Consider the following 26,026-nt stretch of genomic DNA (forward strand, 5'->3'; position numbering starts at 1 on the left):
GAGCTTTGACACGTCTTCGAAGTTTAATTTCTAGAATTACAGCAGAAAAAACATTCCTGCTGATAAGACTTTAAAGAGCTTGGCTGAACTGTGAAATGTTCAATGTGGCAAAACAGATTGAAGAGGCAGAAACTGATAAATGGCATCAGCTAGCAAAAATACAAATTACTGAGCACCTTACTGTATAAATTTCTATCTCATTCTCATTTGGTACACTGCAAGATGGCACACTCCAAAAATTATTATATGCGGAGAGCAATCCTTTTCTAATCCTTTATGTCCATATATTTCCATGGAGATCAACATTAAAGTGTTTACTGCCTTGAGTGCAATCAAGGTATGGCATGATTTTAATGTGAATCCTTTATTGTCCTGTAAGGTCATGGCATAACTGATTTAATGTAGAACAGGTAGTTCGCATTCCTCAACTAGCTGCTCTGTTCTTTCTCTTCCACGTTGAGTACAGTATCCACAGTTATTCCTACGTCCTGCAGTGACCAGCCTCTCTCCACTTCCAGAGTCCTTCTGGGAAAGGAAGTGGAAAGGCTGTATAGGGATGTGTGGTACCCAATTTTCATCATCCAGTCAAACAAGACCTAAAAGATAAAAAGCTTAGTTATCAAATACTGTACAAAATTGTGTCCCTCTAGATCACCATAATATTTTACGATTCTTTCATTGTTAAATCATGCCCCTAGGAGTCATGAAACAGAACTTTCATACCTTTCAAAGGAACTTTCAAGAGGAAAGTTTAAGGAACTTTTTAAAGGAAAAGAGCATGCCATGAATTTTGAGATATGAATGACCTTTAATACCTGTTGTTTCAGAGAAGGCCTAGGGGCTACTGGCACCTACAGACAGCAGAAGCATTTAACAATTAGGAAAGCCCCAACCAAAGGGAATGGAAAGGTTATCCAATAAAAAGGTTAAGAACAAAAGGTTAGTATTTGGGAAAAAAGTCATTAGATTATAATCTAAGCCAACAGTCCACATCGAAATCACCCAGGAACTGTCACAACAGACATGTCCACGTCCCAGAGACTCTGCCTTTTGATAACCCAATATTCAATGGGCCATCCCTATAAATGTATCACATTTCCTTTCATGAAGATTCCCTTAGTAATTGTCCAAATTTCCACTTATTATTGGCTAAAAACAATGCCCTGGTCTGGGAAGATCCCACATGCCGCGGAGCAACTAAGCCCATGTGCCACAACTACCGAGCCTGCGCTCTAGAGCCCACACACCACAACTACTGAAGCCTGTGCGCTCTAGGGCCCATGCTCCACAACAAGAGAAGCCACCGCAATGAGAAGCCCGTGCACCGCAACAAAGAGTAGCCCCTGCTCGCTGCAACTAGAGAAAGCCCGCGCACAGCAACGAAGACCCAACACAGCCAAAAAATAAATTTATAAAGAAAAAAAACCCCATTTACCCTCACCTGATGGGAGTACAGACAACAGATAACACCTCCTCCCTGCATGGGAATAAACTATTGCCAAATTCAACACAAATATTTCTCCAAATATGATTCTCCTCACCTGTGAACTGCAAGACTTAAAAAACCTTCTCCTCAGGACACGCCCACTTGGACATCGAAGAGCAATGGTCACGACCTGAGGAATAAAAATGTTCAAGTGAGAATTCCAACCACTGCTCTATGCAATTCCAAAACCACTACTCCTACGAAACACCTGTACACAGTTCTAAGAGCTCATGTGGAGTTTTGTAGGAATTTAGCTCTGAGAGTTGTACACAAAAATGAAGGTCCAGATAAAATTCACCCTAAACACAGAAATAATTCTTTTGGACCTGAAAAACATCTTCCCACTGATTGAGGAGACCAGTGACAGAGCCTTCCAGAGAGGACACCGAGATGCAAGGCTTCTGTCTGCCAGACAATATCGAGACTGCAGCTGGGCTCTGAAAGTGACCCACCAAACCAAGAAGATCCAGGGCCACCTCAGAGTCTGCAGACAAGACAAACACTAGACTGGAAGGAAACAAAAAGCTACCCTTTTCACTCCATGACTGTAGGCTGTGCTCCGTGCCTACATCATGCGTGCAAATGAGAGACAAGCCTGGAGCTGGTCCGGGTTGCTGGGGCTGCAGGAGACCCCCCTCCTGGGAGCAGCTTTGTCCGTTTTACATGTTGAGTTTCCCCACCATCTTTCCTCTGATAAAAGAGTTAAACAGCTAAAAAGAGCTTGCAACGTGCTAGTATATTAAAGGACACGCTAAGAAGAAAAGAGTGGGAGGCACCGAGAGATTATCACACTAAGTGGAGTGAGAAAGACAAATACCATATGATATCGCTTGTATGTGGAATCTAAATATGATACAAATGAACTTATGAAACAGAAACAGACTCACAGACATAGAAAACAAACTTTATGGTTACCAAAAGGGAAAGCAGGTATGGGGAGGGATAAATTAGGAGTTTGGGATTAGCAGATACAAACTACTCTATATAAAAGAGATAAACAAGGTCGTACTGTATAGCACAGGGAACTCTATTCAATATCCTGTGATAAACCATAATGGAAAATATGAAAAAGAATATGCGTATATATGTATAACTGAGTGACTTTCCTGTACACCAGAAACTAACACAACACTGTAAATCAACTACACTTCAGCTTAAAAACAAGAAAAGATGACCATTTAGTTATTAATTCTGATGTTCGTTATTTACCGTTAGGAAACCCTTTACTATGGTCAACATTATCCCAACTGTCCCGGGAGTTCTGTTGGCAGCACAGTTTGCAGAAATGGTGGTTTTATAGCAGCACCCACCACCCTTCAGGAAAGCCATGTTAGAAAATATTTCTATTCAAGTAGGTAAGGTGTTTCATTCATACCCAAATCAGTGCAATCTTTAGCTCTGTTACTACTTCTACTAAAGAAAATTTTAAAATAAAACAAAGAAATCACAAACTAACAATCACTGATTAAAAGCCAATTTTGCTTATTTTTAGAAACAATAAAACTTAACTTTTACAGTGAGGTTTTGTTCAAACTTTAATGATCTGATAGGATACTTAAAGCCAAATGCTTTAAGAAAAACTAAGGTTAAAATACAGTGAGTCAGGACTTCCCTGGTGGCGCAGTGGTTAAGAATCTGCCTGCCAATGCAGGGGACACGGGTTCGAGCCCTGGTTCAGGAAGATCCCACATGCCGCGGAGCAACTAAGCCTGTGAGCCACAACTACTAAGCCTGTGCTCTAGAGCCTGTGAGCCACAACTACTGAGTCTGCGCACCTAGAGCCCATGCTCCGCAACAAGAGAAGCCACTGCAATGAGAAGCCCATGCACCGCGACGAAGAGTAGCCCCGCTCACCGCAACTAGAGAAAGCCCGCGCGCAGCAACGAAGACCCAACGCAGCCAATAATTAATTAGTTTTAAAAAAATACAGTGAGTTAACATTTTCTATTATGATTAACTACTTAAGAGAAATGAACTATCATTGTTTGAAACCCAGCTATGTTCTGTTATTACAATTACTGTGAAAGGTGGGTGTACAATTTCTCCTAAGATTACTGACAGTCTAGTGGACTGACCTATGAATGGGTAAAAGGCCTGGGACACAGTGCAAATTGGAAAGTAAATCACTGTCCCAAACACAGATTATTATATGAAATCTAAATGAAAAGTAGCAGCAATAATGAAAATTTAGTTCCCCTTAGAATGAAATAAGATAGCATACAATAATGAAAATAGTTGCTATGGTATTATGGTAACAATATGATGATTTGCAAAACTATTTTCAAATTATCTTAAATTCTACACTTATTGTCTTTTCAATTTAAAAGTAGAAGAGTAACATATGGGGACTATTCTATTGTGAATTCTAGACTACCATGAGTTAGTTCTTCCTCTCATTTAAAAAAATCTTACTGTATTATTTTAGAACTCTATGGATAGTTGTAATACGAAATACATAACAGGCACTTAAAAAAATCAGGGTATAATGCTTAAGAATTGCATTATGTTTCAGATTCCCCACTCCCTTAACAGAAATCCATGTTAGCCATTAGTTCACTCATCTATTAGTCTGCTCCGAAGTCCAAGCAGGCTTCCATTATAACAGGAATTTTCTCATATGGCTCATTATTATAGAGCCACAGCTACTACATATACAGAAACACACACACACACACACAGTGAAAACTTCATTCTGTTCTGATAACCTTTAAAATGAATGTTAGTCCCTTCCCGAGCAACAAAGAATTGTAAAGATGTCCCTCACAGCCACTACGGAGAACAGTATGGAGGTTCCTTAAAAAACTAAAAATAGTGCTTGCTTCGGCAGCACATATACTAAAATTGGAACAATACAGAGAAGATAAGCATGGCCCCTGCGCAAGGATGACACGCAAATTCATGAAGTGTTCCATATTTTTAAAAAAACTAAAAATAGAATTACCATATGACCCAGCAATCCCACTACTGGGCATACACCCACAGAAAACCGTAATTCAAAAAGACACATGCACCCCGCTGTTCACTGCAGCACTATTTACAATAGCCAGGTCATGGAAGCAACCTAAATGCCCATCGACAGATGAATGGATAAAGAAGATGTGGTACATATATACAATGGAGTATTACTTAGCCATAAAAAGGAAGGAAATTGGGTCACTTGCAGGAACATGGATGCACCTAGAGACTGTCATACGGAGTGAAGTAAGTCAGAAAGAGAAAAATAAATATCGTATAATATCACTTATATGTGAAATATAGAAAAATGGTACAGATGAACCGGTTTGCAAAGCAGAAATAGAGACACAGATGTAGAGAACAAACGTATGGACACCAAGGGGGGAAAGTGGTGGGGGGGTGGGGATGGTGGTGGGATGAATCGGGAGATTGGGATTGACATGTATACACTGATGTGTATAAAATGGATGACTAATAAGAACCTGCTGTATAAAAAAATAAAATTCATATATTAAAAAAAAAAAGATGTTCCTCAATGGCCTATATGGGAAAAGAATCTAAAAAAAGAGTAGATATATGTATAACTGATTCACTTTGCTGTACACCTGCAACTAACACAACATTGTAAATCAACTATACTCCAATAGAAATTTAAAAAAAAAAAGTCCCTCTATTCTGTGGGTGACACCACACATTTAATGGGCCTAACTTTAATAAGGAAATAGAGAATTTCCTGAAAGTTTTAACCTCCAGTATTCCTAAAAGTGAAATTATTCTTTTACATATGGACTCATGAAATAGTTGTGTGGCTTGAGGATTAAAATATATTAGTTATGACAGGGCAAGCTTTACGTATGATGATATATCATGATTATGATACCAGAGCAAAGCTGCAAAGTTGGCCAAATACAGAATAGTACTTTGCAGAAAGCCAGAAACAATATGACTACATGACTTACAAACATCCTAAAATCTTGGGTAACTGTGGCAAAGCACACATTGCCTACTCCAGGTGTGCCTTTTTAACTTTGAAAACACTTCTTTAGGGTGATAGGGTGAAGGGTGGGTTAGAAAGGCACACTCCCCACACTAGAATGCTTTCTTTTTCTTGTTTTTAACTCTGATGATGATGATGACACCCCACACTTAAGGTCTACTTTCACTATTGTGAAGCAGTCAACCACAAGGGAGGGGAAAAGCCAGGCAGAGATGTCCAGAGGGACCAGGCTAACTGCCCAGAAACAGGTCATTAGATCAAGAGTAGGATAACAAGGTCAATGAGAACAGGAGCGTTATTGAAAGAGGGACCGGGACACTGAGAATCATCCAAGGAGGTAAAACGAACGGCTGGTGAATGGTTAGCGGGAATTAGGAATTTATGCTTTGAATTCTTAGAAATCTGTGAGCAGTAGCAACTGCACAGGTGGAAAATGCTTTGCCCAATGATGAGTCTAATAGAATCAAAATCTTCCAATACTTATTTGCTTTTCTTGATTAGTGTAGGATAGAATACACTGTAAAAGTATCAACCAGTATCAACTATATATTAGCAGCACTCTTCATAAAGTTTCATTACATAATATAAAGTTGCTTGTACCTCATTAATACTATATATATATAGTGCATTTAACTATATATATACTATATATATATACGGTGCAAACATTTAACATGTGATTTTCAGGTAACAATTATTTACCTTAATTTTGTTGACTTTATTAACCAAAACAAAGAGCAAAGAGGACCAAAAATCAGAGCAGAGCCAGAGGAAAAGCAAATAGGAGCAGGGAGAAGAAAATAGGGATAGTACTGCTAGTAGCGAAAATAAAGGGAAAGTTCCGGCATAGCCAGAGGGCCAGGGCTCTCCCAGCAGGGACCTCGGAAACTCCTGCCTATAGCTTCAGCTTCAAGTGAGGAGACGGGATGAGATCTCATTTAGGTTCATTCCAGCTCTAAAATTCCATTACTCTGACATACACTTTACTAAGTGTAGCACAAAATGTCATCTACCCGGTATGAGAAAAGGGTAGAAAAGAAACAAAGTGGAATGACTACGAATGACTCTTATAAAGAGGAGAGCAACATCAAGTGCCTCTGGGTGGAGGTCTCTTGACCTTTTTAGGGGCACAGACCTGAGATTCTGAAGAAGAACACTGTCCTTCTACCTATAATCACAAAAAGGTACAATTTCAAAGGATTCACTGACAACCTCATGTCTATCGTCACCTTTGGTGACAGACTGCTGTCCTGTAGGAGTAACATCACGTGCTTTAAAGCCCCAGTAACTTCTTGAAAGGTGTTCCCTGTCAACCTGAGCCGTACTTAATCACTCCTGTATTGTGAGTGGTTGTTATGGATACCAACCCAGAGCTTAAGGAGAGGTGAGGGTGCAGGAGGCTCAGGGCAAACATGTCATGGGTATGGATTTGATGGGTGTAACAGGGAGGAATTAGACGTTTGGTTTTTCCTTAAATTGAGTTTCTCCTGGGGAATGTGATTCTCCTGGGGATTGACTGACACTTCATTGTCTCTATTTCTGTATGACTTTCAGATTTTCCTCAGACATCCAAAATACTAAACTTAAATGTTGCAAATGTGTTGACAAAAAAGAGACCCTCCTACGGCTTTCATGGCTGCCTCAAAAATGGTTTTCAGGGAGTGTAACAGTTGCTGAGCCTCAGGAAATGGAAAACCATCCAGCTCTCCTTTGCCTAAGCCACTTCATGCTTTTAAAGACACGCGTTCCCGTACAGTAGAGACTGTCTGAAACTGAGCCGGGCAACCGCAGGAAGGCAGCATAGATTATGACAAAGTTGGGCAGAGGACAGCTCAATGCAGAGGGGGGGCTCCAACCCCGCCGTGCAAACAGCAAACCAGCCTTCAATTCTAACACCTACAAAGTAGCTGCATTCTTCATTTTCTCTTTTTTAAGGGGAAAACTACAATTTGAAGTCATCTGCCTATTTTGATTCTATTTTAATAGGTAACTCGTTTGCTGACCTAAAGTTTTGGAAAAGCCCAAGTATCCTATCTCTGCCTGATGAAGTGGGAGGGCTTTAAAACACAAGCTCGGCAGAGAGCAGGGTTCCAAAATAGGACTCGCGATGAGGAGTTTGATATTACCCCATATTCAAAACAAGATCTAAGCATAGTGCAATCACATAAACACTATGCTGTCTTTCCTTTCTAAACCCAAATTTATTTATTTATTGGCCACGCCTCACGGCTTGTGGGAACTTAGTTCCCCGACCAGGGATCAAACCCAGGCCCCAGCGGTGAAGGTGCCGAGTCTTAACCACTGGACCACCAGGGAATTCCCATCTAAGCCCAAATTTAGATAAAATGTACTTACTTGATATTAAAGAAAATAGAAAATATATTTAATTTTCAAAGAAAAAAAAATAAGCTTACTTCTTCAGCTATTTCAGGAGGTTCTTCAGGTAAATCAAGAACCTAAAGAAAAATAAGTATTTAGTAACAGGAATGTAAACAGTTTGAAGAAGAAAAAAATAATCTCAACATGAAGAGTTCCTTTCGATACAGTGTTTGGACATATCTATCCTTAATGAAATATTTTCTTTTAATATATATTTATAAAACATTTACAGTGAGAACGAGACTCACTTAATAAACATTTTTGGGTAAGCAACTTTGTGCTAACAGTAGATCATAAAAACAGGATTTGAGATGATAGCTACCAATCTATACACATTTAAAGAACTCCGTGTTTGGGCTTCCCTGGTGGCGCAGTGGTTGAGAATCTGCCTGCCAAAGCAGGGGACACGGGTTCGAGCTCTGGTCTGGGAAGATCCCACATGCCGCGGACCAACTGGGCCCGTGAGCCACAACTACTGAGCCTGCGCGTCTGGAGCCTGTGCTCTGCAACAAGAGAGGCCGCGACAGTGAGAGTCCCGCGCACCGCGATGAAGAGTGGCCCCCGCTTGCCGCAACTAGAGAAAGCCCTCGCACAGAAACGAAGACCCAACACAGCCAAAAATAAATAAATAATAAATTAAAAAAAAAAAAAAAAAAAAAAAAAGAACTCCGTGTTTATGATGTTCCAAGACATTATACAAAAATGTACTACTTACAGAAACAGAGGGTAAATATTAATTAAGTTCAATAAGACCCCCAAATTATTTTGGTTCATACATATACACAGTAAGATGAGTGCATATTTATTTTTCTTCACCAGCATCTTCTAGGGGACTGGATAACCACCATTCACTTTGGTTGCTTTCATGATTTACTCACGTTTCCCTATTTCTGTTATATTAATCTATTAAAAAAACAGATGTACAGACCATTTTCTCTCATTAAAACACTTGTTATGAACAATTTCACCTCCAGGGATGCTTTTTATTTTTTAATACCATAGATGCCATGTTTTATAACATTTTGTCTAACAAACATTAACTGCATTTATTAAATAAACCATTTGTTTTTCTTTGGTATAAAAAGCATATGTGACAGTCAACCAAAGGTTACCATCAGCATGAGATAATCTGTGCTATTAACAAAAAGCAAAGAATCTTGAAATTTTTATTAGTCCTATGGACTAAATGTTAGACACAGTTCAATGATCTGATTCTTACTCTCAAGCTCCATGAAGGGACCAGGAAACCTCAGACTGAAAAGCAGTATGTTAGAAACTACTTTTAGGGACTAGATAGCCTACTAGCTTTCCCTAAGACTCAATAAAAACAGACTTATTTCAACCTTAACCAGCTCCAAATCATAGTCAACTTAGGGATTAAAGATTTGGAAGAAAAGAAGGAATGATAAACCTGGGCATCATTCCAAAGTGGACAGTTGCTAACGCATTCCCTAGAAGGGCCGCTGAGAACAGTGATACACTCATGTTAATAATATTAGCCACTCACCAAATATGGCTTCATCGTGTCTTAGCTACCCATAGGAATAGTTCCCTTAGTAAACATAATATTTTTCATTTCTATATAATTTAATCACTTCCTCAAAAAGAACTATTCTCTAAATTTATCACCATTTATCTTCCTAGATTCCTTCTGAAGTTTGGCTCAGATCATTAATATTAATATTAAATGGGAAAAGTGATTCTTAATGAAGCTGAAGCTCAATGAATCCAGATGAAGACACCATCTGGATTAAAAGCCAGTCCTAACCTTCCCTCAGTATAACACTTTCACCCACAGAACAATATTCTTACTGCACACGGATACAGCTCAGTGAGCAGACATTAAGTAATGAACCTCCTTCTGCGTGGGCTGTTCAGCGGCTGGTGAAACTTTGGTTACAGGCTTAGGCAAGTTCCGTCTCTTTGCTGCTTCTCTATTTGCTGTTTCAGAAGATGTCTGACTCTCACTTTCAAGCACCAAATCTTCATCACCCTGGTCAAAAACAAGACAAGTTCTAAAGAGATGCTCTCGATCGACTTTATTCTATTTACAATGGTTATTTCTTTTACCCTGATGGCATTTCAGTAAAAGAAATATAATTAAGTCATTATTAGACCCAGAAATTTAAAGCATTATCTCCTTAGACCAAAAAAACATGGAACTTAACTAACGTCTCATAGAAACTACCCTGATGCAGCTCTGGGGCTCCCTCTGATAGTACAAGGCTGAGAGGGGCCATTCCATTTTAATTGACCCCTAAGCTTTTCAGTAAGAAGAAAGAAGAAAACCTGAATGATATCCTTTCCTCCCTGCAGTAAAGGAAGCAAAGCAGTGCAAGAGATTGTGCCTTAAAAAGGCTGTGAAAATAGAACATGTGTGTAAAAACACAGGTCTATGCATGGGACCAGGCAATACTTCCATAGCTGCGTGTGGCCCTAGTATCTTGTTATATATAAATATATTTTAGCTCTCAAATTCAAACTTTGATCTTCCATTTGAATTAATCACTTTAGGAGGGATAGGATTTTATTCCAGAAATCTTAAAGATTACTTTTTATTAATATTATCTATTAAAACCTTTTCCTTAGCAAGATAATTCACTTAAATGTCAAAGTCTCAAATATATACTTATTAGTTCAATAATGCCTTTCTTCTATATGTACTGACCTTTGAAAAGTTCTCTTTATCAAACTAAAAATGGGCACCATTTTGGTAGGCTGTTTTCCCCATTCCTTTATCCTAAGAGAATTTGTTGGAAGGAGCATGGGGAATGGGAGTCAAGAGATCCTGATACTGAACAATTAAGTGGCCAAACTTAAGCCGCCTCACTGCAAACTAGGGGCTGGGTCAGCAATGGGTACACTTTCCTTCCTAGAGTCTCAGGTCATAACACCAACAGTCTACTCTCTCCCTGACTTTCTTTTGTCTCCACTAATTAGGTTAAAATATATACTAGTAGTACCATGGAGACATAGCCTAAAAGCAAGGGGCAGAATGACTAATTCACACCATGACCATTTCAGAAAGAAAACGTGGCAGGCTAAGGTCAGGCTGTCAATGTCTAACATACAAAACTAACAGAAGACAAATGCAACTCAGAAGTGAAGTCACTACATAGAGTAGTTGCATTTTATGTTGCCATGTTTCACATTAATTTTATTACCCACCCTTAATTGTTTTATGACATATTTACCATTATGAAATGAATACAAACACTCTGCTTCACTGTCAGAATCCTGTTTACCTCTACTGGATCATTTTCTTTACAAAATGGTGAAAGGCACAATATAAACAGAAAGCAAAACAAAATAAAACAAAAAAAACCAAAAATGTCTTTGGGACAGAAAGGATCTTACACAAAAAGTCTGCGGCCAGTTCTAAAATTGAATTCCTTTATGAATATCCTTTTTTTCTCTGTAAGAAAACTTAACATTGTAAACATCCACTAGCAAATGACGAAATTCATACTCAATGCCAAAGGAAAAAAGTCAAAGGTCAATTTGGCTTTAAAAAAAACAAAGCCAAACATGATGAATATTATGAGAGCTTATAATACCTTAGAGATCTGAATTCCCTCAAATAAAAGATGTGATTTGGTCAACAGTTTTCTCAAAGACTGCCTTATGTTAGAGCTTTTTGAGGATCTAAGTTATATACTCTTTAGACATCAAAAACCACTTAAACACATGTGACATACTAATATGCTAAATAAAAACTGATATACAATCATTATAAATAAAGACTCCTAAAAAAGACTGGACCAATCATTTGCAATTTTTTAAAAATCAGTATATGCTAAAGGAAACATAAGCAATAGCAGAATTCAAAATATAATATTTTCTAACCCCAAGTTTATGACCATTGCTTAACTTCCAGGTTTCACCCGTCATACGATAAAAGCGTTCTTCCAGCTTTTTCAATTTCATTTCCTGGTGTGGTTTTAGAACATTCTCTATGTATCTGCTGGCCTGTTTCAAAAAACATAAATTAGGTGGTGTTACTATACATTAACATTCCTAAGATTTTATTTACATTGTCTATAATGTTGTAAATAAGAATCAAGTAAGAAAGGGTGTTTTCACACTAATTCAATTTTGCCAAAAAAGCAACATCCTCCACTTCTGCATCACTCTCTAAAAATTTGCATTTGTGCTTAATGCAAATAAAAACAAATGTTCTATACTTCTGCTTGTATGGCAGTCTACCTATATATCCTTTAATGTGTTTTCAATGCAACAAAAAACTTAACGAGGGGGTGGAATACAAAGATGCAGAGGACAAGGCCTTTGACTTCCAGGAACTTAAACCCAAAGCAGTTTGTTCAAGGCATGATGCCTAAGGCATGAACTGGTTTGGAAGAGCATTACTTAAATGTTGCCCAATCATGGTAAAGTAGAAAATATTTTTAGACTCAAAAGACATGGAGATTCTGGTTTTAAGATGACAGAGTGAAATTATTTCTGCCTCCCCTGCCTCTTGAAAAATCACTCCAAAACAACCAAGGGAACAAGAAACAGAAACACTAATTCCATCACCAATGAAAAACAGAGAAACACTATAACCCCCAAACCACTATATGTAAGGACAGATAGAGGAATGATAACTGATCTGAGTGAGAAAACTGCAACCTAGGTGCTTGCAAAGGACCACAGCAACAGGAAGACAGCCGTGCACGCCACAGACTGGAACAGCTCAGGAAGAGAGACACCAGGTTCCCTGGCGGGGACACAGGGTGAGCTAATACTGGGGGTGCCGGAGGAAACCAAGCATCAGCCAAGTGTTACCAACCTGAGTTCGGGGACTCTAATCAACACAAGTTGGTAAGAAGCCAGATGAGAAATTCAGGCAACGCTTTACTGGGATTCATGCTGCAGCACCTGGGAGCGGGAACAAGTAACAGGTTCCCTTGCTCACTCCCTGGGGCGGGGGGGTGAGCTGGTCCCTTAAATAGGGTGAGGGGAGGGCTGGAGGGGTGCTTAGGTGGCCTGCCCACCCCCTTGGTGGTGAGTGCGCAGGGATCATGGGCAGTACCCTGTTTCTGCTCCTGGTACCTCAGGAGAGGCAGCTGGATTTGTGCCTTTTTGTATCTTATTGTTCATAATTTGTCCCAACTGCACAGGCATGCAGTTATTTTTAGTCCCTTATAGTTTCTTTGTAGTCTGTTGCTTTGTCCAGGTGCAAGCACCGCAGTAAAGGGTCCCAGGTCCCAGCCTGTCTCACAATGAGTTTGTACTGGACCAAGGATTAGGACTATTCCAATTCCTTGCATCTGAGTTTCTTAGAGAAAAGGGGGGAAAATTATAAAAGAGTTATTGGACCCCCAGACCCACTACTCTACCACACATCCAGGCATGAAGGTTTATGCTCTGGGAATATGAACCAGAGAGGCTGCTGAGGCACAGATCCAGGCCTCGTGGAGGGCAGGAACGCAAACTAAAACAGAAAGAGTACCTGAAGATGCACCCACTGGAAGGTGACACTCCCAGCCCTTCCCAACTTGACTCAGGTTGCTGGCAGCCAGGCCCTAACCCCCCAACACCCGGGAGAATGGAGATGCATTGTCTAGAGGAGGTGAACTGCAAAAGAGAAACACGGAGACACTGACAAAGCTAACTTACTCCTCAGTATCCCTACAGTTAAATTGGTGTCTACCCTACATCAGCAGACAACCCATCAAGCTTTTGCTCCCATACGCAGAAATTCCAATTAGCTTGATTTTCCTTTTTCTTTGAAGTAAAACACAAAGCTTCATGAAATTTTACAAATACACCATCAGTTAGCCTTTTTTTTTTTTTAAATTATTAGCACCTTTAATTATTATTTATTTATTTATTTATTTATGGCTGTATTGGGTCTTCGTTTCTGTGCGAAGGCTTCCTCTAGTTGCGGCAAGCGGGGGCCACTCTTCATCGCGGTGCGCGGGCCTCTCACTATCATGGCCTCTCTTGTTGCGGAGCACAGGCTCCAGATGCACAGGCTCAGTAGCTGTGGCTCACGGGCCTAGTTGCTCCGCGGCATGTGGGATCTTCCCAGACCAGGGCTCGAACACGTGTTCCCTGCATTAGCAGGCAGATTCTTAACCACTGCGCCACCAGGGAAGCCCCATCAGTTAGCTTTTAATGTATCATTCTTAAACTGAAAGGACAGAGCTAAGAATTACCAGATGATTAAGGAAAGCCTCCGACGCGAAAAATGGAGACTAGAACTAACAAACAGAAAAAGGAACCTGAAAAACCACACTGGAATTTTGAGGATAATGGTGCAATACTTCAGAATTCTAATGATTTCAATCATGTGTCTGAGGAGAAAAATCACCTTTTTAGAATCCAAAGACTCAAAAATGTTATGCATCACCAGGCACATGTCTGCCCAGGCTGGGCACTTCACCATGCACATAGATACACTGTGAGATACTGATTTTTTAGTTTTCCTTTGTCCAAAGAGAGGAGACAGAGGGTTAAAGTTTTTAGACTTTTGCCAAACAGAAGAATCCCAACTTTTTTTTTTTTTCAAACCGTCAGGAATTACAGATGCCAATTAGTATATAATTGGCATATAGATGGAATTATAGTTAACCAATCCATCTCGCATGCAAGTCTTTAAAAATGAATAGTAACTTCCACAGGAAATAACATTAAACATTAGAAGCTCAAATATTTACAAGAGAACTTCTTACAAAAGATCTCGCAAGGACACTTTCCTTGCTACTGAATTCAGATCAGGGTAGTTACAAATGTATTGAACAGTAACTCCTCCCACCCCCTAACAAATACATAGGCTTTTGTTCTTGGGATCTGTTTTCAGCCTTCACTTGTTTACTTAAAAAAGGAATAATTTGCTCACCAGAAAAACAAGTGGTAGATGTCAAAATTGTAATGCCTTTGTACCTAGGCCTTTGTAAAGGGTTTATGTTTTTAATATTTAGGTAAAAGTCCACAATGAGTCTCCCCTTTTACAAAGGTCAATCATCAATCTGGCAACTGCACAAATGCTACCTGACATTTCAAGGTCACGAAAATAACTGTTAGATAATCATCCATGGTAAATGCAATTCGTAGCTAGCAAAACCAAACTTGGATGGGATGTAGCAAAAGCGGTGCTCAGAGGTAAAGTTCCAGCTGTAAATATCTAATTAAAGAAGAAGAAAAGATATCAAATCATTAACTTTACACCCTAAAAATCTTGAAAAAGAACAAATTAAACCCAAAGCTAGCACACAGCAGCAAATAATAAGGAAGAGATAAACAGAGAATAGAATAGAAAAACAAAAGAACCAATGAAACCAAAAATTGTTTCTTTAAAATGATCAACAAATTTCACAAAACTTTAACTTGACTAAGACAACTAAAATCAGAAATGAATGTGGGGAAATTACTACCAACCTTACAGCAATAAAAAGGATTATAAAGATGTACAATTGTATGCCATCAAATTAGATAACCAAGATGAAATGGACAAATTCTGAGAAACACACAATTACCTAAACTGACTCAATATGAAATAGGAAATCTCAACAGACCTAACATAAGACTTTGTCAGTAGTTAAAAACCTCCCAACAAAGAAAAGTCCAGGACCAGATGGTTTCACCACTAAATTCTATAAAACCTTTAAAGAAGAGTTAGCACCAATCCTTTTCAAACTCTTCCAAAAAAGAGACGAGGCGAGAACAGTTCCTAACTCATTCCATGAGGTCAACATTATCCTGATACCAAAGCAAGGCAAAGACACTACAAGAAAATTAAAGACCAATATCCCTTATGAATAGAGATGCAAAAATCCTAAACAAAATACTAGCAAACTGGGCTTCCCTGGTGGCGGAGTGGTTGAGAATCTGCCTGCCAATGCAGGGGACACGGGTTCGAGCCCTGGTCTGGGAAGATCCCACATGCCGCGGAGCGACTGGGCCCGTGAGCCGCAATTACTGAGCCTGCGCGTCTGGAGCATGTGCTCCGCAACGAGAGGCCGCGATAGTGAGAGGCCCGCGCACCACGATGAAGAGTGGCCCCCACTTGCCATAACTAGAGAAAGCCCTTGCACAGAAATGAAGACCCAACACAGCCATAAATAAATAAATAAATAAACAAATACTTAAAAAAAAAAAAAAATACTAGCAAACTGATCCAACAGCTTATAGAAAGGAGTATATACCAATGCCAAGTGTGAATTATCTCAAAAATGCAAGATAGTTCAACATAAGAAAATGAATTAATGTAATACATATTAATAAAACAAAGGGCAGAAAAACCACATGATCACCTGAATTGATGAAGAAAAAGCGTTTGACAAAATTCAACACTCTTTCATGATAAAACTATTTAGAAACAAGGAATAGAAGGGAACTTCTCAACATAACAAGCATCTAGGAAAAAATCCATAGCTAACATCATACTCAATAGTGAAAGATTAAAAGTTTTCTAAGATCAGGAATAAGACAAGGATGCCTACTTTCATCACTACTATTCAACACTGTTTAAAGTTTTAGCCAGAGTGGGCTTCCCTGGTGGCGCACTGGTTGAGAGTCTGCCTGCCAATGCAAGGGACGCGGGTTCGCGCCCTGGTCTGGGAGGATCCCACATGCCGCGGAGCAACTGGGCCCGTGAGCCACAAATACTGAGCCTGCGCGTCTGGAGCCTGTGCCCCGCAACAAGAGAGGCCGTGACGGTGAAAGGCCTGCGCACCGCGATGAAGAGTGGCCCCACTTGCCGCAACTGGAGAAAGCCTTCGCACAGAAACGAAGACCCAACACAGCCAAAAATAAATAAATAAATAAATAAAATGCTGCCTTAACTCCAAAAAAAAAAAAAAAGTTTTAGCCAGAGTGATAAGGCAAGAAAAAGAAATAAATGACATCACTTTTGGAAATGAGGAAGTAAAACTATCCCTATTCTCAAATGATACGATCTTATACATTAAAAATCCCAAAGAATCTACACACAAAAACCACTAGCGCTAATAAAAAATAAGTAAAATTTCTGCACACAAGATCAACAGACAAAAATCATTTATGTTTCTATACACTAGTAATGAAAATTCAAAAAAGAAAATTAAGAAACCAATTGCATTTATAATAGCAACCAAAAGAATAAAATACTTAGGAATAAATTTAGCCAAGAAGGTGAAAGCTATGTACACTGAAAACTACAAAACATTGTTGGAAAAAATTAAAGACAGAAATAAATGGAAAGACATTGCATGGTTATGGATTGCAAGAATTAATATTAAGATGTCAATACTCCTCGCAGCAAAGAAGACTTAATATCATTAAGATGTCAGTACTACCCAAAGAAATCTCCAGATTTAAGTGCAATCCTTCTCAAAATTCCAAAGCCCTTTTTTGCAGAAATGGAAAGGCCAATCCTCAAATTCATATGGAATTGCAAGGGGCCTCAACAGCCAAAACAATACTGAAAAAGAAAAACAAAGTGGGATGACTCACACTTCCTGATTTCAAAACTTACTAAAAAACTACAGTAATTAAAATAGTATGGTACTGGCACAAGGACAGATATATATATATAAAGCAATGGAATAGAAGTGAGGGCCCAGAAATAAATCCATATATCTATGGCCAATTGATTTTCAACAAGAGTGCCAAGACCATTCAATGGGGAAAGAATAGTTTCTTTAACAAATGCTGTTGGGACAACTAGATATCCACGTGAAAAAGAATGAAATTGGACTCCCATCTCACACCATACACAAAAGCTAACTCAAAGTAGGTTAATAACCTAAATATAAAAACTAAAACTATACACTCTTGGAAGAAAATATAGGGGTAAATTTTCATGACTTTGGATTTGGCAATGGATTCTTAGATATGACACCAAAAGCATGAGCAACAAAAAAAATAATAGATAACTAGACTTCATCAAAACTAAACTCATTTTTGTGCATCAAAGGAAAATAACAAAAAAGTGAAAAGCAATCCACAGAATGGGAGATAATACTCACAAATCAGATATCTGATAAGAGTTTAGTATCCAGGGGCTTCCCTGGTGGTGCAGTGGTTAAGAATCTGCCTGCCAATGCAGGGGACACGGGTTCGAGCCCTGGTCTGGGAAGATCCCACATGCCGCAGAGCAACTAGGCCCGTGAGCCACAACTGCTGAGCCTGCGCATCTGGAGCCTCTGCTCCGCAACGGGAGAGGCCGCGACAGTGAGAGGCCCGCGCACCGCGATGAAGAGTGGCCCCCACTCACCGCAACTGGAGAAAGCCCTCGCACAGAAACGAAGACCCAACACAGGCAAAAAATAAATAAATAAATAAATAAATTTAAAAACAAAAAAAAAAAGAGTTTGGTATCCAGAATATATAAAGAACTCCTATAATTCAACAACAGAAAGACAAACAACCCAATTTAAAAACAGGCAAAGAACTTAAACAGACATTTCTCCAGAGAAGATATACAAATGTCCAACAAGCACTTGAAAAGGATTTCAACATCATTAGTCATTAGGGAAATGCAAATCAAAACAACAATGTGATACCACTTTGTATGCATTATGATGAGTATTGGGGGGGTGAGGGGTGGAAATAATAAATGTTGGTGAGGATGCAGAGAAATTGGGACACTCAGAAACTGCTGGTGGGCATACAAAATGGTATAGCCAGTGTGGAAAATAGTTCAGCAATTCCTCAAAAAGTTAAAATATAGAATTACCATATGACCTAGCAATCCCATTTCTATGTATATACCCCAAAGAATTGAAAACAGGTATTCAAATACTTGCACAAAAATATTCACAGCAGCACGATTCACAATAGCCAAAAGGTGAAAACAACCTAAATGTCTATCGGTGAATGGATAAACAAATTCTGATCCGTCCATACAATGGAATGACTCAGCCATAAAAAGGAAAGAAGTACTGATATATGCCATATGGATGAACCCCAGAACACATTATGCAAGTGAAAGAAGTCAGACACAAAAGGTCACATGTTATATGATTCCACTTGTATGAAATATTCAGAATAGATAAATCCATACAAACAGAAAATAGATTGTTGGTTGCCAGAGGATGGGAGGAGTGGGGAATGGGGAAATAACTGTTTAGTGGGTATGGGGTTTTCTTTTGCAGTGAAGAAAACGTTTTGGAACTAGACAGGGGTAGTGGTTGCACAACATTGTGAATATTCTAAATGTCACTGAATTATACACTTTAAGATGGTCATGTCATGAGAATTTGACCTCAATAATAAAAAAATCTGAACACAAACACATAAAGCAACAGACCTAAATTTAAAATGCCCCAGACATTTTTGTATTCTCTTTATATACTCTCCAAAACGTATGCTTTACCTTTTCACCCTGTGCCTCTTGCTGTTTTTTCCTCACAAGTTTTTGCCTTTTCTCATTCTTCTCTTCTTCTTCTAAGACATCAAAACATATAAGTACTTTTTAATTCCCAAGTATCAGTACGTTGAATGTTATTTTCTCTGAAAATCTTCTGTAGATCTTCACATTTTGGGAGAGAAAAGCCTTCAAAAAACAGACTGTATTTTTCAAATAATGAAAATGAGATACATGCAGACAGTTGAAACAAGGAAATCTGCAAGAGATTTCTTTCTGTAAGAAATGTCAATCTGTAAGAAAAGGTCTATTCTGAAACTAAAATTCTCTGACATGTATTAATATTGTGTGTTACAGTTTTGGTGAGGAGACTTCAAGAATAATTATGGGGCTTCCCTGGTGGCACAGTGGTTAAGAATCCACCTGCCAATCCAGGGAACACGGGTTCGAGCCCTGGGCCGGGAAGATCCCACATGCTGTGGAGCAACTAATCCCATGTGCCACAACTACTTAGCCCGCGCTCTACAGAGCCCGTGAGCCACAACTACTGAGCCCGTGTGCCACAACTACCAAAGCCCGAGCATCTAGAGCCTGGGCTCTGCAACGAGAAGCCACCACAATGAGAAGCCTGCACACCACAACAAAGAGTAGCCCTGCTCACCGCAACTAGAGAAAGCCCACATGCAGCAACAAAGACCCACTGCAACCATAAATAAACAAATAAATAAAATTTAAATAAATAAATAAACAGTAAAACAGAACATAACGCACCAAATTCACTATTGGCAAGCTTCTTTCTAATAGGATATAAGAATGTAGACATTAGTTTCAGGATTCATCTGTTCTGAGGTTAACTACAATATTGTTTTTTGTTTTGTTTTGCTTTTTTAATAAATTTATTTACTTATTTATTTTTGGCTGTGTTGGGTCTTTGTTGCTGCATGTGGGCTTTCTCTAGCTGCAGGGAGTGGGGGCTACTCTTTGTTGCGGTGCGCGGGCTCTAGAGCACGGGCTCAGTAGTTGTGGCTCACAGGCTCTAGAGCACAGGCTCAGTAGTTGCAGCGCATGGGCTTAGTTGCTCCGCAGAATGTGGGATCTTCCCAGACCAAGGCTCGAACCTGTGTCCCCTGCATTGGCAGGCAGATTCTTAACCACTGCGCCACCAGGGAAGTCACTACAATATTGTTTTAAAAGGCTTCTAACACAAACTTTTACTTACCACAAAAACAAAACAAAAATAAGAACAAGCATGGTTTCCTAAAATTAAGAGCACTTAACTATACATACGATATAAGTGTGTAAATAAAAACTGCCAGAATGGAATGAAAAATAAATTATCTTTAACTCTTAATCTTTTTTTTTTTAATTTTTTTTTAAATTTATTATTTATTTATTTATTTATTTATTTTTATTTTTGGCTGTGTTGGGTCTTCGTTTCTGTGTGAGGGCTTTCTCCAGTTGCGGCGAGCAGGGGCCACTCTTCATCACGGTGCGCGGGCCTCTCACTATCGCGGCCCCTCCCGTTGCGGAGCACAGGCTCCAGACGCTCAGGCTCAGCAGCTGTGGCTCACGGGCCCAGCTGCTCCGCGGCATGTGGGATCCTCCCAGACCAGGGCTCGAACCCGTGTTCCCTGCATTGGCAGGCAGATTCTCAACCACTGCGCCACCAGGGAAGCCCCTTAACTCTTAATCTTAACGATAGATATATTTACCATTTGTAGAACAGTTTACAAGCTGTACGTACCAAACAGCATTTAAGCTGCACAAACACATAGACAATTTAAAATTAGCGAACGTGCAGAAATGCTATAGTTTCAAATGTATATACAAGAAAAAAGTATAATTTCTCATAAAAGTATTGGGATTTATAGCCTATCCAAAATTGTAACTAAAGTTGTAATGATTACCTTGAAATTACACAGCACAAATTAATGGTAAAATGACTCTTATTGTGCAAAGTTCTAGAATAAATAAAGGAAAGAAATTTCGGTAGAAAAGTATAAAAGGATAGCATAAACAATAAACTTACCTTTCAGATAAACTTGGGAAGATTTAAACGAGTTAACCCATGAGGTGGTCACAGAAATAATTAATGTAAGGAGAGTAAGCAGTAAGAAAATCCGGCCACACAGCAAAATTAGATCTTTGATTCCTTATAAAGGTTAAAAAAAAATACAATTAAAATTCAAAACATTTTTCTTGATACTAGGTATTAACACATTAGAAGATCATTTGTACTAGAAAAGTACAGTAAAAGTTAAGGTATGCAACTGTCTTAAGATTTTTCATATGTCTCCTTTGGGTGCCAAAATTCATGACTGTCATTACCAGAGCAAGTTTTCAGAAAATGATTCTAGAACATCTTATGTCTCAGGAATATAAGTAGAATTCGAGTGATTGGCTACATTATAAATATAAGACTATCAATAATGCATAAATTCTGGTTTCCCTTCTTCCCAGAGAAGGGAAGAAAATTATCCACATAATTGGGAATTAAATCGTGATGGTATCACCTTATCAAATTCTAGTTCTATTTAAAAATAGTCACTCTCACTGAAACAGCAAATTCTTATTTCTGACAGTTAAATTATACAACTCTGTACTTCCCTATTTCTCAATATTTATTCTATCATATGTAAATAAAATTACTAGATACATGTTTGCCTAGAAAAAAAGTAAAAAACTTGGTTTTGTATTACCTTAAGAACCAAGATGAAAATTAATCAGCAGAAATGTAACAAGTACCTATTTTGTGTAATACAACTTGCCAAATGGTGAGGGAGTGTAGATATAAAGTAGGATAAAAAATGGTTTCTACCTCCAGGAATTTTTAGTTTTGTTTTATAATTCTCAAAAGTTACCAGGCAGACGTACAGAGGAACCATCTTACCAATGTGATGGGGGCTGGCAGTTAGTCAATTAACTGAAAATTGAAGAAGGAATTATATATACAGACTTAATTTTTAACTGAAAACAGATATATATATATATATATATATATATCTCATCCTTTTTTTTTTAAAAAAAAAAGCAGTTTAAAGTTGTTTAGCGAAGTTTTATTTTTTTTTTTCTTTTGCATTACAGCCCTTCCGACCTTTGCCAGCATTACTACTGATTCAGGTATTGCTCAATATGACACATAATTAAATCTCGGGTAACTGTGGTCATTTCAAAAGTAATTTGACACCTAGAGTATTGGTATTTAGAGAAACCGTTGTGTTATGGGATTTATGTTCCATATATTGTTTTTTGTTCTAGCAAGCAAGCAGTTTCAAATGTCATATGGGAATACAAAAGAACTAGATTAATGTGTGCACCTCTCAATTAGAAATTTTTGAAATTAAGTTGAGGTGTTTTGTTTTGCTTTGTTTATACCTTTGTTTATACCTATACCTTTGTTTATTCTCAAGAGCCTACATGCAGGGCACTTCAAAGGATAACAAACGTGAGGAACCAGCATTAAAGTATTTAGCTTAAGTACAAGTAAATATGTATCAGCAATGAAGGGTTTTACAGAGTAGAAAAAGACAGGGACCATTTTTCAATACATGTCCAAAAATATAGCCCAGGTGAATGAACACTCCTCCTCCCTTTGGTAATTCAACAGGAGGAGGAGGAGGGGAGGAGGGGAAGGAGGGGTCTCTGCTCTCAGGAAGTATATTCCCCTGTGGTCAGAGCTGATCATGTGAACAGGTCTCCTTCTGCAACCCTGAGTAAACACCTTCTCATTGACTAGTGACTCAAATATTAGTGCAAAAGTAGAAGATTCCAGATGAGCAGAGTAAGGGTGAATTCTTTAAAGTGAGGGAGCAGGTAAATTCTGGAATAAGTGTGAGTTTAACATTTCTGTATATCATTTGGATAAAGGTCTTATTAGATTCCAAAACTGCTTGAGACTTCTGGAGAATCTCTGTAGATTTTTTAAAAAGCATTTTATTTTAATTTCTTATTTCAAGCACCATTCTGGGTACCTGACTTCTTGGGGGTGGGGAGAAAGAGAGGAAATATACAAAGCTCGGTTTCATCACGGTCTCTAATTTTAGGACTGAGTTTAAGGAAGGAAACAGACATGTAAACTGATCAATAATATGTCCAAAAATGAACTGATTCTCCACTGGTCCACCAGTTTCCTTTCAGTTTTTCCTTTATCACTGGCACCACCAACGACTTGCGGTTGTTCAACTCCACATGTAGGAGCCATCCTTGAATCTCTCCCTTCTCTCACCCTAATCATTAATCCATCAACAAATCCTGGTTGGCTAATATCCCAAATCTGTGCACATTTCACCTCCTCTGTTATCCTAGTCAGGCCAACCATCAAACAATCATCCCGACTTCCCTACCTCAGAAGCCTAAGATGTCTCACTGCTTCCACCGCAGTTTCCTTGCTAAACATTCTCCACACAGAACCCAGTGACCTGTTTTAAAACCTTAGGTAAGTCCCTTAACCTCCCTATATCTCAGTTTCCTCAACTGTAAAAAAGGGATTATAATAGTACCCACCCTCTATGATTGTAAAGCGGATTAGATGAGATAATGAATAAACACTTAAGACTTTGGTTTACAGTACGTGCTCAGTGAACGTTTCTATCTTGAGCCAATCTCCCTCTTAGTCTCCTTGATCCAGCCTCAATTTTCTTCCTCCTTTTCCTCCAACACATCACAGTTCCTTTGTCTGGAATGTTTTCTCCCGGCTTTTCAAAGGGGTGGTTCCTATCATTTAAATCTCTGCTTAAAATCCTCAGTAGGCCTACATCACATCAACCTGTTTATTTCCTCTTGAGCAGTCAACACAATTTGAAAGTCGTGTATATGCTTGTTCCTCTGCTTTCTGCCTCAGTCCCCTTTCACGCAAAACCACCAGACCTGGAGAGATTTTTTGCGCCAAGGTGAGTCGGCCTCCCCAAGGCGGCGGAAGTCTCGCTGCCCCCAAGGACCCGCGCCGGAAAAGGGAGGCAGGCGCGGTGCGGCCTGGGAATCGTAGTCAAAGCTGCCTAGAGGGGACGCGGCTGGGAGACGGAAATTCTACGCAATGTTCACGGGACCGTCGCCTGGGTATGAGCACCAAGAGGGAAAAGCCAACACTTACCCAAATCTGGGATCCCACGCCGGAGCTCCAAACACAAGAGCGGGAGAACAGCAAGGAGGAAAACGCCAACCACGCCACGAGAAGCCATAGTGGCGGGCGCCCCGCTTCCGGGCGGAAGGCTCGCCCCTTCCGGTTGCTCCTCCCTTGGAAGGTGGAGTGGAGGAACCCTGTCTAAGGGAGGAATTTGGGGAGACAGCTGGACCCTAAAGCCAGGTCGTTGGTCGGACTGAGATAAGACCAGGTTTTTGAACTCATGATCTCTAGCCTTAGAACAAATGCAGGTCACCTCCTCACGTCACGTGATGTCCAGGGGCGCCGGCCTTGCTGGCGTCCGTCTAACCAAGTTCTATGAAAGCAAAACGTGGGCTCCAGTGAGGCTGGCTGCACCTGCGCCTTTGGCCGTGGGACTCTGGAGACTGAGAAGGAGCTCAAGAGTAAAACGAGGGGCTTCCCTGGGGGCACAGCGGTTGAGAATCCGCCTGCCAAAGCAGGGGACAGGGTTTCGAGCCCTGGTCCGGGAGGATCCCACATGCCGCGGAGCAACTAAGCCCGTGCTCCACGACTACTGAGCCTGCGCTCTAGAGCCCGCGAGCCACAACTACTGAAGCCCGCGAGCCTAGAGCGCATGCTATGCAACAAGAGAAGCCACCGCAATGAGAAGCCCGCGCACCGCAACGAAGAGTGGCCCCTGCTCGCTGCAACTAGAGAAAGCCCGTGTGTAGCAACAAAGACCCAACGCAGCCACAAAAAAAAAAGTAAAATGAACCTAAGAGAAAGGGTACTGGGTGTTGACGCTGTCGGGGGCAGCCTGGCCCCTGGGCCTTGTGTCCGTAGTGGGTGATTGTGGGCTTTTGGGTCAGACAACTGAGCACCACTCTCTGCTGAAGCACCTTCTTTATCACCGTAACGATCCCCGGCCCCTTTCACGGTCTCTAGTACCTGAGGGAAGATGGCTCAGAAGTGGGGCCCGGCACCTAATCCTGGAGACCCACTACCCCTTGCTCCGCTCCTCGTCAGTTTTGCCAGCAGGTGTTACTGTTAATGAATTAACTCAGCCTCACAGTTCTATTACCTCATTGCCATCCCATGATTCACTTCTGGTGCTTCTGCCAACCTGCAACGCAATTAAGCTACGGAGATCGTCGCAATTTGCAAGATTTCTTGCTTGAAAATTCATTTTCTGACCTAGCCATCAATTTTCCCACCCTTCAATTTACTTCAGCTAACATTTATTGAGCCCCACAATTTGGTACAGAAGGACTCATGGAGACTCAGATATGTGTAAGGTACTGAATTTGTCCTCAAGAAGCTCAGAAAGTCAGTTTAGTGGGAAAGAGCCCTGTAAACAGATATATACGGTGCCTGAGTGTTGTGATTAGGATGCGCACAGGGGTCTGTGGAACCCTATCCCCAGCGAGGGCTTGAATGCTTTCCTGAAGGAAACCGTGCCCAAATTGTGCTGTAAAGTTTAGGAACTGGGGAAGGGGTCAAAAGGAAGAATGGGATTGCAAATTTAGGAAACTGTGAATGCAGAGGAACAAGCAGCAGTTTAAAATATTGCAGTTCCAAGTTTGAGTGGAGGTGCATTAAGGTAGTTTGGAGCTAGGACCAGAGAGGGCTTGGCTTTCTGTGTAGGCTAAGAACTTTATCCTGGAAGTGAAGTTGCAAGATATGAGGGCACAATCTCAAAATCAGTCGAGGTGAAGTAATACAAATTCTAACATGACATACCAATTAAATAATTAACTATATTGACTCATTCAGAGGTTCTCGTCTACATGAAGACAGGAAAGAAAGGAAGTTCTTCACCTCTTAAACATCTTCATT

General features: G+C 39.9%; 1 protein-coding gene across 4 annotated transcripts; it reads right to left on the reverse strand.

Annotated features, from left to right (window-relative positions):
* Positions 1–24,395, reverse strand: UBXN8 (UBX domain protein 8). 4 transcript variants are annotated; one of them, XM_082375067.1, is made up of 8 exons: positions 24,200–24,395; positions 21,140–21,262; positions 19,120–19,190; positions 11,664–11,786; positions 9,673–9,810; positions 7,853–7,894; positions 1,542–1,616; positions 1–596 (listed from the first exon to the last, which is right to left on the reverse strand). In XM_082375067.1, the coding sequence occupies exons 1-8, from the start codon at positions 24,285–24,287 to the stop codon at positions 429–431; spliced, it is 828 nt and encodes a 275-aa protein (XP_082231193.1). In that variant the 5' UTR covers positions 24,288–24,395; the 3' UTR covers positions 1–428. The 4 variants fall into 4 exon arrangements, with proteins under 4 accessions (XP_082231193.1, XP_082231194.1, XP_082231195.1 ...); XM_082375068.1 differs by lacking the exon at positions 7,853–7,894; XM_082375069.1 differs by lacking the exon at positions 1,542–1,616.
* Positions 24,396–26,026: the final 1,631 nt, after the last annotated feature.

Source organism: Balaenoptera borealis, assembly GCF_965194805.1.
Source record: "Balaenoptera borealis genome assembly, chromosome: 21".
Classification (NCBI taxonomy): Eukaryota; Metazoa; Chordata; class Mammalia; order Artiodactyla; family Balaenopteridae; genus Balaenoptera; species Balaenoptera borealis.